Source organism: Macrosteles quadrilineatus, unplaced genomic scaffold (genome assembly GCF_028750875.1).
Source record: "Macrosteles quadrilineatus isolate MER2022 unplaced genomic scaffold, UCM_ALF_1.0 Scaffold_7__1_contigs__length_78375512, whole genome shotgun sequence".
Taxonomy (NCBI): domain Eukaryota; kingdom Metazoa; phylum Arthropoda; class Insecta; order Hemiptera; family Cicadellidae; genus Macrosteles; species Macrosteles quadrilineatus.
In genome coordinates, this window is record NW_026542600.1 from 56,363,319 (window position 1) to 56,377,837 (window position 14,519).

Here is a 14,519-nt window from a genome sequence, read left to right on the forward strand (position 1 = left end):
TGGGGTAAAAATGGGTTTTTCTCATTTTTGACCCTAAAAACTTTAAATTTCTAAATTTCTCTCTAGACCATTTTGAAGAGCTTAAAAAAACAAATAATTTAGTATATTGAAGTGTTTTTGAATGTTCATTGACTACGGAGAAAATTAAAAAAATTGTAAATTTAAAATTCCCATGTTATTCTTATGGAGAATAAATAAACTGTTCTAGTTTGCTTGTTTATGGATATATTTTAATCAAATTTGGCAATTTGGTTTATTTCATACTAAGCTATCAATATTTCAATTGAAAAAACACACCTCAACATCTTCCCCGTAGCAGCAAACCTAACTAGGTACTCACTAAAATTAATGTTATTTAAATAGGAAATAAATCTGAAAATTTATAGGGAATATTTTAGTAGAAATCAAGCTGGGTGAATGGAAATTCGCTTAGTATGCAGGTTTGCTGCGACGGGGGTATTGTTTGTTTCTTGTATGGCTATGGTAGACTTGCAACAAATTATAACAATTCCTGGTATCTTTTGATTATTGATAGAAATATACTTCCTATTCCCTGTGCAAGCTTTAACCATTTGTATAATAAAAATAGATGTTGTAAAATTGAGCCACCGTAAGAGTGTGCTGATGTCAATGATAGATACAAACACTTTTTAACTGAAGCAAAATTGTTGTATGAATAGCCTCGGGATTGCGAAGAGTAACTAATAATAGTGGTTTAAATACCTGATTCCGGAAATTCAATTGTTGCATTCCATAACTAGTTTCGACCTGCTAGGAGGTCATCATAAGGTGTGTACAAGGATAATATGATTACCTACTTCACGTGAAGGTCGACAGGATTAACATTTTTTGACACATAACGTACATACGTACACAAACACATAGCGCACACACACATATGGCCAATAAAATAAAATAGTAAACACGACAAGGGGTGTATGGTAATGCGGAAGTTGAGTCTAGACAATTCTTTTTTTTTTAATTGACAAAATTAAAATACATTCTTATTAGTTATTACTTATATTAATCTATTTTATCAAGCACACCAAGTTAATGTATACAACAAATACATGCTGCACGTGTTATTGTGTGTTTTTGACATTGACAATGTTGAGGAAAAAGAAAGTAGAACAGCTAATTGAATCTGTTAACCAGTAGCAAATCCTGTGTAACAAAAAAAGGTTTTCATTTCTATAATTTAATTTTTTAATCACTCATTCCATAAACCCCATTTTTGATTGGGTAATCAAAAACATATAATCGCAATAAACAAAATATAACATGACAGTGTCTACTCGTGCCTAAAAATTTGTAAAATATTGCAAGTGTTGATAAAAACAGAATCAACCATCTTAAAACTTTAAGCAAGTATTTGAAAAAATTATTTTCCGAAGCAGCAGATACTGGATTGCATCGAACCGCTTTGGTTTGGTCACTAACATCACTGTTGGTTTGAAGCCAGTTGTTATTGGTGAAGCAGGTCATCCAAACATAACGCATTATGGGAAATGTGTTACACAAAATCGTTACAGAATGGAAAGGATTTTTATAGGATATACAGGATAAGATAAAGATGATGGTAAACGGGCATTATGTTGATCTTATATATAGTTTCAGTTTGTTCATGTTCTGTTTAAATTGTACCATTAACTCCTATATATACCTTGTGATTTAGACGTACCATCATTTTATATTTAAATACATTAATTTTTAAATCTTTTGTTTCATTTAATTAAATTTCCTTTGTATACCATTTTTTATCCATTTCACTGGATCAAGTTTCCTTGTTCTTGTTTCTGCCTAAAATCGTTTGATGGTTAGTCAAGTCACTAAGTGTATGTATACTCAATATTTAGTCTTATATTGTATGAATTGCTTTCATAAAAGCACCTTTTCAGTGGAATGTTGTGTGTTGATCAAATGTAGCAAGTCATTGGAAATAATCTCTCCCTTAAATTATGTAGCTTTATTATTTGCTTTCATCCATATATTCCCACGTACAAGACTTAAAACATTGATTTGCTAGATTTACTAAATAAAGTACATGAAATAACTATCATAACCCTTATATTTTTGATGTTGCAGTTGGCTTTAGTGAGTAAGAAACGCTAGTTTTGTAATTTTGGGATTAGTATTACTCATCACTTCTTTTAGGGTTGGGTGAGTAGTGGTTTTTATTTTTGAGTTAAGTCAAGCATTTAACCCTTTCTCATATTTACTCTTATAGCTACTGGATAAGTTCTATAATTTTGATTTGAACCAAACCTGACTTTTTTGGGTTTATTAGATTAATATTGCATAAAAAATACAACCCTGCTAATCCGTCAACTACAGGACCGGACCATAGTCAGGACAGTGTAAAAGATCAGATTATCCGAGGAGCATATTAAATGATCAAATTAATTGACATATGTTGACCAAAGACAGACCTTTAATATTTTGCCACAAGGAGATGATAATGATGTTTTCGTGACCACGGGAGGTATTCATGGTTTCCCATGATCGCAGGAGACGGCGGTGATGTTTCCTTTACCGCAGGAGATATTAAGAGAATGCTGCAATCTTAATATCAGATAACGATACTTAATGTAATCGCGGGAAACGATGACGGTGTTTCTTTTATCGCAGGAGATATTGAAGAGTTGCAGCCATTGCAGATAGACCCCTAACAACGATTGCAGATAGTGTCACTATCACCGAAGATTATGATTTTTTTCCGTGACCAGGGAAGACGTTCAATATTTGTTTTTGCCGCAATTGCCACAGACAGTGATCATCTCCACACGACCATGATCAATAGTCACATTAACGCGATACTATTGTCTCCAATAGGCGATGGCACAATCAGATTAAGTGAAGAGTCCGACTAGCCGAGGTCAGACTAGAGAGATTCTACTGTTAACAGCAAAATACCCTTGATAAAACCCGACAGAAATATTCCTTAAAATTTCCTTTGATTGATCCACAAGGATGAAAGAGTACGTTTAATCGATAGTTAAGTAAACATGAAATACTAGACCCTCTTGACTCAGCCTTAAGTATTTACCACAAATACTCACCCAAACCTTAACATTTAGCTAGAAATAACTACTCTAATTATATGTGCACAAAGGTAAGATTATTTTCTAATTAACATAGTATTAATGCTTCTTAGTTAAATATGTTTGTTGTTTTTATTTTAGCGCTCATCCTTAAACCAGGCTAAAAAGTTTGAGTCTGTCATTGATCTAACCTTCGATACTTCTTCTGAAGATGAAAAGGAAGTGTATTTTAAAGAGGTCAGTTTATCTTATTGAGTAGATTACATGAGATGCCAATGCCGTGGACTTGGTGATGTCTTGTTTGCTTTCCGTAAATCGTAGGCCTAATGCTTTCTTAAAACTGTTGTGGTGGTAAGTAAAATGTATATTTATCTCCATAAAATACTATCTAAATTATGTACCTACTTCCTCTTGTCTTTCCAAAACCTTGATTGAAATAACTATTGAAGATGCATTGAATAATAGCTAAGCTATTGAATAATAGGAGAAAGAGAGTTTTCCTAGTAGGGCTGAAGTTTGAAGCTCAAATATTTGTATATTTTCAAACATTTATTATTTCTTTTGTTATACTTGTGTATCCTTTTTAATATCCACATGTTTCGTTTTACCCAAAGTTTGTTAAGTTTCTTCTCAAAAAGAGCAAAAGGAAACAATTAAAATAGGATATTCTAACTAAACTTAGACAGTTATTGTATGCTACGCAGTTATGGCAAGTACTCTGCACAGTTTCACGTTTTATCCGTAGAAAAAAAACCATTTCCTATTTTCAGCATGTGAGTTGTTTTGTTTTGAAATTTATGTTTGCTAGTTGGTTTGAGTTTTTTAAAGACCTGTTTTCTCTTGCATTTTATTCCTATTTTAGTTATTTTACAAAAACCTTTAATATTTTATGCTATCAAGTTCTGATCATTTAATCAGTAATAAAATATTCCTCCCATTATTGCATTTTTTTTAACTTTTATTACTTAACTTTTTATGATTTTTTTACCTTGTGTATCTTCTAACTGAATTTCATGTAGTGATTATCTTTGAATAGTTAAAAGTGATTTTTTCACTTTCTTATCTTTACATTCTTTAACAAGATATAAACTTCCACGTTCAATTTAAAATACATTCTTATGTTTTGATTAATCAACCTATTTTGAATTTATATGGTAAATTAAAATTAATATTCTTTAAATTATATGTATTAGTTTTGGTAATATATCAAATTATAACATGACCTGTTTAGATACTTTTGATATCAAGTATCAACTGTGACATAAGATACAAATAACTTGTAAAATGGTGATGGTTCTTAATTATAATTTGTTGTCCTGTATTTATGAAATTTGTAAAAAAAACTATGTCTGTGTTGACGTTTTTCATATAAGGGAGGTAATAAACATTTTCCAACTTGAATTTTTTCATACATAAAGGCTTTAGGCCTGTATGGAGATTAGGAAACAATGCATGAATAGGGTTGGTGGAAGAAGAATGAAAAGTGTTTGACTATTTAGTATTGTACTTATCTAGAGTATGTCCACATGACCACATATGCTTGTTAATTTCCTATAATTAAGTATGTCTCTATTGCCCTATGTACAGGAGTTTGATTTCCTCTTGTCTTTCCAAAACCTTTATTGAAATAACTTATAACTTAATTGATTGAATTGATCTTGGAAGCAAGAGAATATTGAGGTTTTCCTAGTAGTGCTGAAATTTGAAGCTTGAATGGTTCTTGATACATCAACTGAGACACCGAAGAACCTTGTCATTTGTATATTAAGCTATGTATCAAGAGTAACTCACTCACATGTTACAAGCTGTTAAAACGTCTGCGAATGTGTAAATGCTTATTGAGCTTTGTGAGCGGATGCGTTAACTTGCATTAAACAATTATAAGCTCAAGTATTTGTACAAGAATACTGCATTCCAAGGAGTTAGTAAAAATTACCTCAATTAAATATCAAGTTTACTCACATTTTCACCAAAATCATGTTTTTCCTAAAGTTTTAAACTAAAATCGGTCTATAAAATTTGTTTCTTATAAAACAAATTTATCCACTGCCCTATCAGGTAGAATAACGTTTAAGTTTACTAATAGGACTTCAAATGTTTAACAAATGTGAGGTATAAATCTGAATTTTAATATACAAAGCCTGTTATGCATGGTTGGATAGGGGTTTTATCATCTTTCAAACATAGTACTTTAAACCCTTGATTCAAATTTGATAAAAGAAATTATGGAATTTTAAAATATTTATTACTCTTTTGGACACAAATTTACATCACAATTTATACAACATTGTTAGGTGGAGACCCTAAAAAACAAAATGTGCATAGGGTTTTATTTATTTTAAAAATCATATGCACCAATTACTGCACAACTATCAATTACTGCAGTTGATTCATTAATTTATAAAGGATTTTCTATTTTTCGTACATTCAGTTAACCGTCATAGGCCTGGTCAACAAGTGACATTCAATAGAGGTTTACCATCATAAATAGAAATTCGCTAATATATAAAAAAAGTGGTCTGAGGGATACGAACATAAAAATGGGTTACATCCATTAGCCTGGTGGAATGGTGAAATTATCTTATCAGCAAACTGCATCTAATTACAGGAATTTGATAACCACACAACACAAGAAATTATTGATGCATGTTGTCTTTTTTTCCATTGTCGACTGCCTTTAAATGAGAAACATGTAGAATAAAATATTTCTTTCAGCACTTTTCAATTTATATTTACACTAGTGCTGGAAACTCTTGCAAGACTTTCCATTCTCTCAGTCATCTTTTATGTATGTTTACAGCCTTGTAAATTTGTGCAGTCTTTGTGTGAATATATCTTAGAGTGTTAAGAGACTAATTCAATAATTAATGCATAATAACACCAAAACACAGCATGACCTCTTCCATTCAGCAAATATGTCAGTTGTCACTTCTGCACCCCTTCATGGGAAAATGATAGTCTGAACTAAATAACGACGTTTCAGTATCAAATGTCTGAAATATTTCATTTTGATCTTTAGCAAAATACTCTTTGTTTGATGTTTTTAGCATTTTTTTACTCCCTAATATTTTTTTTAAAAATATATCAATAATGTATTGCTTGCCACTGTAAGCAGAAACAATAATTCTTTTAAAATTAATAACAGACTTGTATGGTTATGGTTAATATGCTTATTTATAAGTGTAATTAAGCATGATTTTATGAATGGTGTGGTTAGCATGTAGATTGATTAAAATTGAAACTCAATTTGGTTGTGGGCCCAAGTCTTATTATTCACTTGTTAAGAGTACATTATGTTTATTACAATACAAATGTATTACTTGTTTGGTTTGGTTTAGATTCAGGCGCTATTAACTTTAATTCTAATTGATAAAAGGAAGTTATAAATACAATAATTTTTTACTTAAAATATTATTTTCAAAGTTTAACAACAACCAGAAAAGTAACAAGGTGATTAGTTTAATATATGTGATGTAGATGTAATGTATCAAGAGTATTTTCTTTTATGTAAAAGAAGTCATAAATCTATTTCTTAACTATCTATATTATTAATGTATCTATTGAAAGTAAATATAAGTGGTGATGAAGGTTTTTAATACTGCTTTTAAGAATCATAGGGAATATTTCCTCAGAATGATTGTTTATTTTTATGCAACAATTTAAAGTGTGTAGCCATTTTGGGGAAATGCCCATATTTTTCATCGATGACGTAATTATTAATCTACGCATACGAGGCATGAGTTTGTGAAACTTAAAAAAAAAAAATGTTGATGAACTTATTCGATGCCCATGAAAATTTGTAGTTATAATAAATAAATAAAATAAAGATAAAGGTAGTTATAATGAATATAATAGCTAAATCACAAGCCAAAAGATTATAATGCTGGTAGTTGATCTAAATTTCTACAGTATAATGTTTTGTGGTACTTCTATTATAAAGTTTTTTGTGAAAACCATTTTGTATAAACGGTTAAACATTTAAATAAACATAGTCAAACTAATTTTAAATAATTTAGAAAATAATTTTGGACGTTTTTAGAAAGAAAAAAAAACACTAAAAAGCCATAAGGGGTTGCCCTCAAACCCCAAAAATAAATATTAAATGCATTATTTTAACCATGCAATTTTAAAGTATAATAATAAAATACTCGTAATAGTGTTTGAGCGAGCATATAAAAAGAGTGTTCTGAAAACAATTTGACAAAATTAAATTTAATCAACAACGAAGAATAATTTAAATAATTGTGAAAAACTATTTATTAATTGTAAAAGCAAATTAGTGTTATCTTTGATTTAGAGTAAAGACCTTACTCTTGACTATACCCACTGTTAACATTGAATCAATATGGTTTGATTGAAACATGAACACTTGTTCATGTGTTAATTGACAGAAATATTTGAGCAACTATCCAACAGCTAATTATACTGAGGACTCCTTGTGTGGATAATCGTAAGGTATTTGTTGCTCAATTATATTTTCACAGGGTTTTTTAGCCCTGACAACTCATTTTAGAAATTGGAATTTTAAATAAAATTTCCACTCAGACAACAAAACTTGTTATCAATGGTAAGTTCAATAAGGGTTTGATCATCTACAGTAGAACCCCTCATATCCAACCACTTCTCCAAAGCCAATATCGAAACGTATTTCAGTAGGCCTATCCTCTAAACTGTATGTCAATTATTTCCAGTGCGGTTAGTATAGAACAGTAATTGTTTTGTATGTAAAAAAATGGACAATCAAGTGTTGCCAAAATTTACGGACTAATCAGGAAAAAAATCTGTAAAGCCAATTTATTGTAAATATGTTATAAATATATCCATCTTTATTTAACATGACTTTAATTTGTCTGAGTTTATGATATTTTGTTTGTTAAATAATTAATCAACCAGTTGACTATATCAAAATAAATTTTCTATTGGTTTTAAAAACATGTGTTTTCCTAAAAAATAATCCCAAAAGAGACTTAAAAACTACTTTTCACTAACTCATGGTTATTAGGTACACATTTTTGTTTTTACAATGCTATCTACTGGGGGTCAGTCCCGTTGTGGCCGAATATGAGGGTTTCCGCTGTATAAGGAAACACTTAACAATATTTAAAAATTCACTATGTATCCTTATGACAACAAATCAATAGGGAGTTGTAAAGCGTTTTTGAAAGTAAATTATTACATTAATCAAATATCATTATCAGTTGTTGGACATCACATATTATTTTTGTTGTTCATTTATTTATTTATGTGTTTATGCTTTTTTATGTTATATTTTTATTTGTTACTAAAGATAGTAAAATATTTAGACGGTCGCACCTGCATCTCGAAAAGCTGGAAAACGGAAAGCAAGCGTAGAACAGAACGGGGAACCTGTGCCGGCCAGGAGAAGATGTTTGAGAATCTTTAATGACTTCCCCGTGGAGACACCAGAGCCCTCTGCCTACAACCAGGTACAACAGTTAAACACTAAGATCCCTATCTTTTTAGCTGGAACTCTGTTTCCGCAAACATTTGCAGGCAATTGAAATTAAGTTATGTTTCAACATTTAAATGTTTCCGTAACTTAGTTGCAGGGTTATTTCATTTCCTTTTTAAAGTTGGCAGCCTACCATAATCTCACATTTGCTACATGTGCCTCAAAGGCCTGTACGTAGGATGTTTTGGCAAGATGTGAGCCAATGACAAGAATGAACAGTACCAATAAATTTTAATAATTTGATCATACCCAAATGTTTGCCCAAACTTTTACATTCTGTCGCACTTCCAACTGAGCCGATAACTCCTCATAATTGTATCCAAGTTCAGTGATTGAATTTTTCTGTAATTAATTTTGAAGAAATTTGAATTGAGTCTCTTACCTGTTCCAGAGACTAAAACTAAGTATAAAAAATGTTAATCAAGTTTAGTTAATTTTTTCTTAACTGGAACAGCTTGTTATGTAACAATTAAATTTCGCTGCTTCAGATGGGCAGGTTAGAATAGGAGGTAATGGTTTGAGCGTGCGGTTTTCTGATTGCCATTTTTTGGACATGCATGTGGTTTTAATGTCATGATATCGAGTCACAGCGTAGGCCTATTATACGCTTATGAGGCCAATTGTAAGTTGTGGAAACAAGTTTGACTGCAATATGTTCACATATTTTAATCCGATGGAAGCAAAATTGCGGCGTATGATTGGAGCTTTACTCTGGGGTGTCTTGAGAGGTTACGACTTTACTAATGCAAAAATCTTCAATAGTACTCTCCTGATTTGCTTTAGTCCAATACTTTTGGGGAATTAATCATAACAATTCAAAACTTGGGTTTAACTTAAGTTAATAAATTGATTAAACCCTTTTCTGTGACCCGAAATATGTCTTTAAGGTTTTTTACAAAATAAAGTTACAGGTGCAAGGCTTAGCTAGTTTTCAAAATTAAACAAAAGTTTAAATCAATTCTGAAGAATGTGACTTCAGAAGCAGGACACTTCAAATGTTGTTACAGAAACTAAAATTTATTTTTAATGATAGTAGCATAGAATTGCATCTTTTTACGAATGTGCAATAATAATTACTGGTCCAATTATTAATTATTGCTTGTCAAAGTCATATTCAGTTGATTAGTTTAGAATGCTGGAAAAATCTGTTTGTATTTGTTTCCAACATAATACACTTTAAAGAGTCTCATTTCTTATTGTTTAGACTTTACGTAAGTTTATGCTTTTACACTGCTATACAGGGTCATCAACGCAAGGAGGCCAACATTGGGATATCGTAATCGTTAAGAATTAGAGACAATTTTAAATGGAGGACATTTAATTTTTTTGTGGCAGTTAACCCTTTGAGGTCGAATTTTTTTCAATTTTTTGACGAGTATAGTTTGCCATTCGAGCAGGCAGGAAAATGGCGCCCGGCGACCTATACTCTCCATTTAACCGCAAAGATAAACTTTTTTGATTTTTTTGTTTGTATTGGTCGCTATTTTTGATTAGTCGGAAAAATGGATATAAATTAAGTTTTTTGAAATTTCTTATGGAACACTATATACATGATCATGTTTTCAGATAGAACATGCAGCTTTAAAACATTTTATCCTTGACATTTTTTCTATAAAGCTACTCGTTTAGGAGTTACAGCCTAAGAAAAAATTACTTACACTGTGTACATTTGACATTTTTTATTTACTCTTCACATTTTCGCTATAAACTTACTCATTCAGGACTTAAATGATGCAAAATGTACACAGGAAGTCATTTTTCCTTAGGCTGAAAAATTTCAAGAATAAAAACGTTTTTAAATTGCATATTCTATCCAAAAACATGATAAAATATAGGGTGTTCCATAAGAAATTTCAAAGCTGGCCACACCATATTGTAAAATGGCGGCTCAATTTTGAAAAACTAAATTGATATTTTTAACTGCCATAAAAAATAAAGGAATATCCCCAATTTAAAGTTGTCTCTAATTCTTACGGTTTCCCATATCCCAATGGGGGCCTCCTTGAGTCAATCACCCTGTATTTTACTCTATAAGTATTTTACAAAACCATTTTTTCAATATTTCAACAACATATTGTGTTGAACGTTGTCTAAAAACTTAAAGGGTAGCCTTTACAAACTCGAAAAGATAAAAAAATATTGTCCACCATTCATATTTTTATATTTGTTATATTTGTATGTAGCTTTGCAATTTCTTCTTCTTTACCAGTGAACCTTGAGACACCCTGGAGAAACATTAAATGGTAATCTTGTACATTTAGAATTATGTCAGTGACTGCCGCCATATTTTTCACTTGATGCAGAAAACTCAATTCCTCATTTATTCTTAATCGTTTCAACGTGTTGGTTACAATTTAATGACAGTTTTTTCAACACATAGTGTACGTGGGTTTTTTAAATGAAGATCACCATCAGGCTCTTTAGGCCCAGCGCACACGGTGTGACTGTTTTACAACAACTGTTGCAAACAAGTTGCACCTGAAACCAGTTTGCAACTGAAACAAAACTTCTGTCCGCACACAGTGTGACTGTTTTACAACTACAGTTGCGTCTATTGTGCAATCAGTGGAGTGTCAATTTAGTGTTGTTACGTTGTTTTAAGGCCTTAAGTGCGTTTACTATGTCAGTCTCAGACGAAGAAGACGCTATTAGCTATTATCAATACCGAAGACAGCGAAGGGTACTGAGAGAGCATTGGGTTCACCCTTATTTGAGCAAGAATGTTAGTACTATGTTGTTTGTAGCAGGTAGAGCTAGTCGGATAGGAAATTATAAACACTAAAAACACTATACGGCTGTCAAAATACCAGCAAACACCACAAAACACCCCGTGGTCTCGTGCAACTAAAGTCTGCAACGCAACTGCAACGTCGGGCCCACGGTTGTATGCAACTGGTTTCAAATATTTTTTGAAATCACATACAACCAGTTGCGTTTTGTGCGCTTCCCCACTGCAATACATTGCCGAGGTCACAAAACAGTTGCACTCGCAACTAGTTTGCAACGAATGTTGTAAAACAGTCACACCGTTTGCGCTGGGCCTTACGCTACCGAGCTAGCTAGCTCAAATCATTTATGCTCCTGTCAAGTATGAATTGTGTTCTTGAACCATGTCGAGCTGGTTGGAGATGCAGGTATAACATTGGTAAAGGCGGTAGCCTCTGATAGTTTGAGGGATACAGTGTTATTTATATCTCTTAACAAGCTTTTTGTAGCATTATTAGTTTCAATTATTTACTGTTTATTTTTTAATTTACTTTCATTTTTTTATAGTTCTGTTTAGTTAATTTATTGTACTTTCTCAGTTTTCGTTTGTTCATCTGAGTTTGACTGATGAGACATTAACTGTTGCTGATCTGAACTATTACAAAGCCAAGATTTTTGGTTACTGTATTATAAATAGCAACGTCTTTACATATATCATCCATTTATTTGATTTTTGGTGCAGATGTATCATATCAAACTATACATTTAGAAAATATATACTTTAATTATAAAATGCTACTTAAATAATATCAATTAATGAAGATTAAAGGTTTTACTATGAAAGCAATCTGTTGCAGGCTAGTTGATTTACTACAATAATTTCAGTCACAACATTTTTAGTTTAGTTTAAAACTTGAGCATTTAAATTTAAATTGAGAAGAAAATGTAATTGAGCCTAAGATTAACTAATGATCGCTATGTGTCAATATTAACTTTGCAGATGAAAAGACAATAATCTTACTCTGTGCTTACTGGTAGCCGCTTACCATACCGATTTTGTACCTAGAACCGAGTTACAATATATTCATTCATTATGCATTACAGATTTTTTTCAAAAGTAGTCGAGAACCTAACGTTGTGCCAGGGCGAATAATGCCAAATTAATCCGCCTGGATCGGATAAGCTATGTTATGATGTTTCCGTGACCGATGGAGATATTTAGGATTTTGTCGCTATTGCAGGAGACAATGATTGCGTTTTTCTGTTACACTATTAAAGCTGTACCTAAAGTATATGTTTGTTTACTTTCAATAAGTTTCTATTTTGAAATTTAATTCTTGTCTATTATTATTTACTTTTCTCTCTGGAACAACTACAATGAAGAACAAGATTAATACAGTTTGACAAATCAGGAATATTATTCTGTTATCACACCGACAAAAGTCCTTAAATGTACGGGAATTGTCCATGAATTTTTTATCCAGAATGTAGTAGACACCCTGTTATTGTTGTTATTATCTGTATTATTTCAAACGTCAATGTCATTTGGACAAATTTTAACCCTTATCGCGCTGTAGATGAATATACTCGCCAAAATTCCCTTTGCTCAAAACACTATGGACGACTATAGTCGCCTTTTAATACAGAGTGCATTGGCTGGTCTTGGTAGTTCCCAGTTTTGCCGATAGAGCACAGCAGCTATATGGGAACATCTCTTGTGGTGGAAAATCACTATAATAACGTTCCCCACCCTCCAGTTGTTTAAAATGGCGGCGTGCTACACTTGCCGGTCCCTGCTATGAGAGACGGCAGCGCTGTGGACGGACTAACTCTCAAGTGGTTAGTTCACTTGCAGACTCCGCAGGAACTTTGTTCTCCGATGCTTTCGTCATTATATTGGTTTTATTGTTGTTGTATTATTATGATTATCAACAAAAAAATCAGCTTTGACTTTTGGGGAAAATATTTTTTTAGCTTTACAGTCAAGGCCATCCAACATATCTGTAGCTGGGTAAAGGCCTATTTTGCTTGGAGCGACTGTAGCGATAGTCGCACAGCGATTATCGCTCAGCTACTATCGCTGATGCGGCGGCCGTTTTGCTTAGAGCGATTGATTTTCGGTCGCCAAGCGATTTTTCATAGTTAGTTAAATACCAGCACTCACAATGGTGAAGTCATGAGTACGTGTTGTAAGTCATTAAAGTATTTCCTCAGTGAGGAATTAGGAGACGAGGCTCTACTCGACCCTAGTGGAAGTATCAATGGACGATCGATAGAAAATACATAGTGATACGTAGGATTTGGGACGGATACGTATCACTAGAGGTCACTAGATAGGATATAAATAGAAAACTGTAGTGATATCAATGAAAAAATACATATATTTATATCAATAAAAAATAGTGATATCGCTAAGAGTACATGAATGTCAGAAAATAAAACCTGGAGTCTAAATTTAAAAAAAAATTTATTCATACAAAAACTGACACAGTATTAACGCCCACACTACGTAAATAACACATAACAACTTGGAACAGTCAAGCATTTTATATTTAAATTTGAATAGACGTGGATTACCTTAAAAAATTTAAACACAACCATTTGAGCAATGACATTGCAAAGTTTGCTGGAAATAAAGAGTCGCCTGTTTCTTATAAAATTTAATGTAGAAAATGAAATTAATGTGTAAGGAAATATAATCAAAACAGTAAAATCGTAACAGCACATGAATAGAAAAATTACTGTGAACAAAAAAGTAAATTATGGTAAATTTAACCCCTATTATCTGCCTACTGAGTGAACTGCACTGTTTTGAAGTTCTGCGCACAGTCGCGGCGCGATTATCGCTCAGACTGGTCCTCGGGGCAGTGGTCCGCGACTGTAGCTAGCGACTCTTGCGATAGTCGCTCCAAGCGAAACAGGACAACGCAAACTCCGTCAGAGCAGTGCCCGGCTACTATCGCGGAGCGATTATCGCCACGCAACTATCGCTGCAATCGCTCCAAGCAAAATAGGCCTTAAGGGTTAAAGCTGCTTGTCGCTTTTGTGGCACGAAACAGCCGTAATACAATTTAACCGTAACAAATAATTTGGGAATAAATGCAGGTATTTTAAAAACCTAATTAAAAATCATATCCTAAGATTAGGTGAATAGGAAAAATATGGACGTCTAAAGATACTTCTTCTCCCTGTTGTCATTATAAAAGGAACAACATCAATCTAATAATATGTCGGCGGTGATTCGTGACATATCTTATAAATACCAACGAAACAGTCTCCGACTATAAAGCTGTGGAATT

General features: G+C 32.4%; 1 protein-coding gene across 1 annotated transcript in view; it reads left to right on the plus strand.

Annotated features, from left to right (window-relative positions):
- The window catches only part of LOC128999014 (uncharacterized), a 29,653-nt gene extending 15,412 nt beyond the window's left edge, over positions 1 to 14,241 (plus strand). Inside the window, exons 7-9 of the mRNA XM_054425370.1 lie at positions 3,183 to 3,278; positions 8,345 to 8,488; positions 14,038 to 14,241. Coding sequence (XP_054281345.1) covers positions 3,183 to 3,278; positions 8,345 to 8,488; positions 14,038 to 14,241 — 444 coding nt within the window. The remainder of the gene's footprint in view (positions 1 to 3,182; positions 3,279 to 8,344; positions 8,489 to 14,037) is intronic.
- Positions 14,242 to 14,519: the final 278 nt, after the last annotated feature.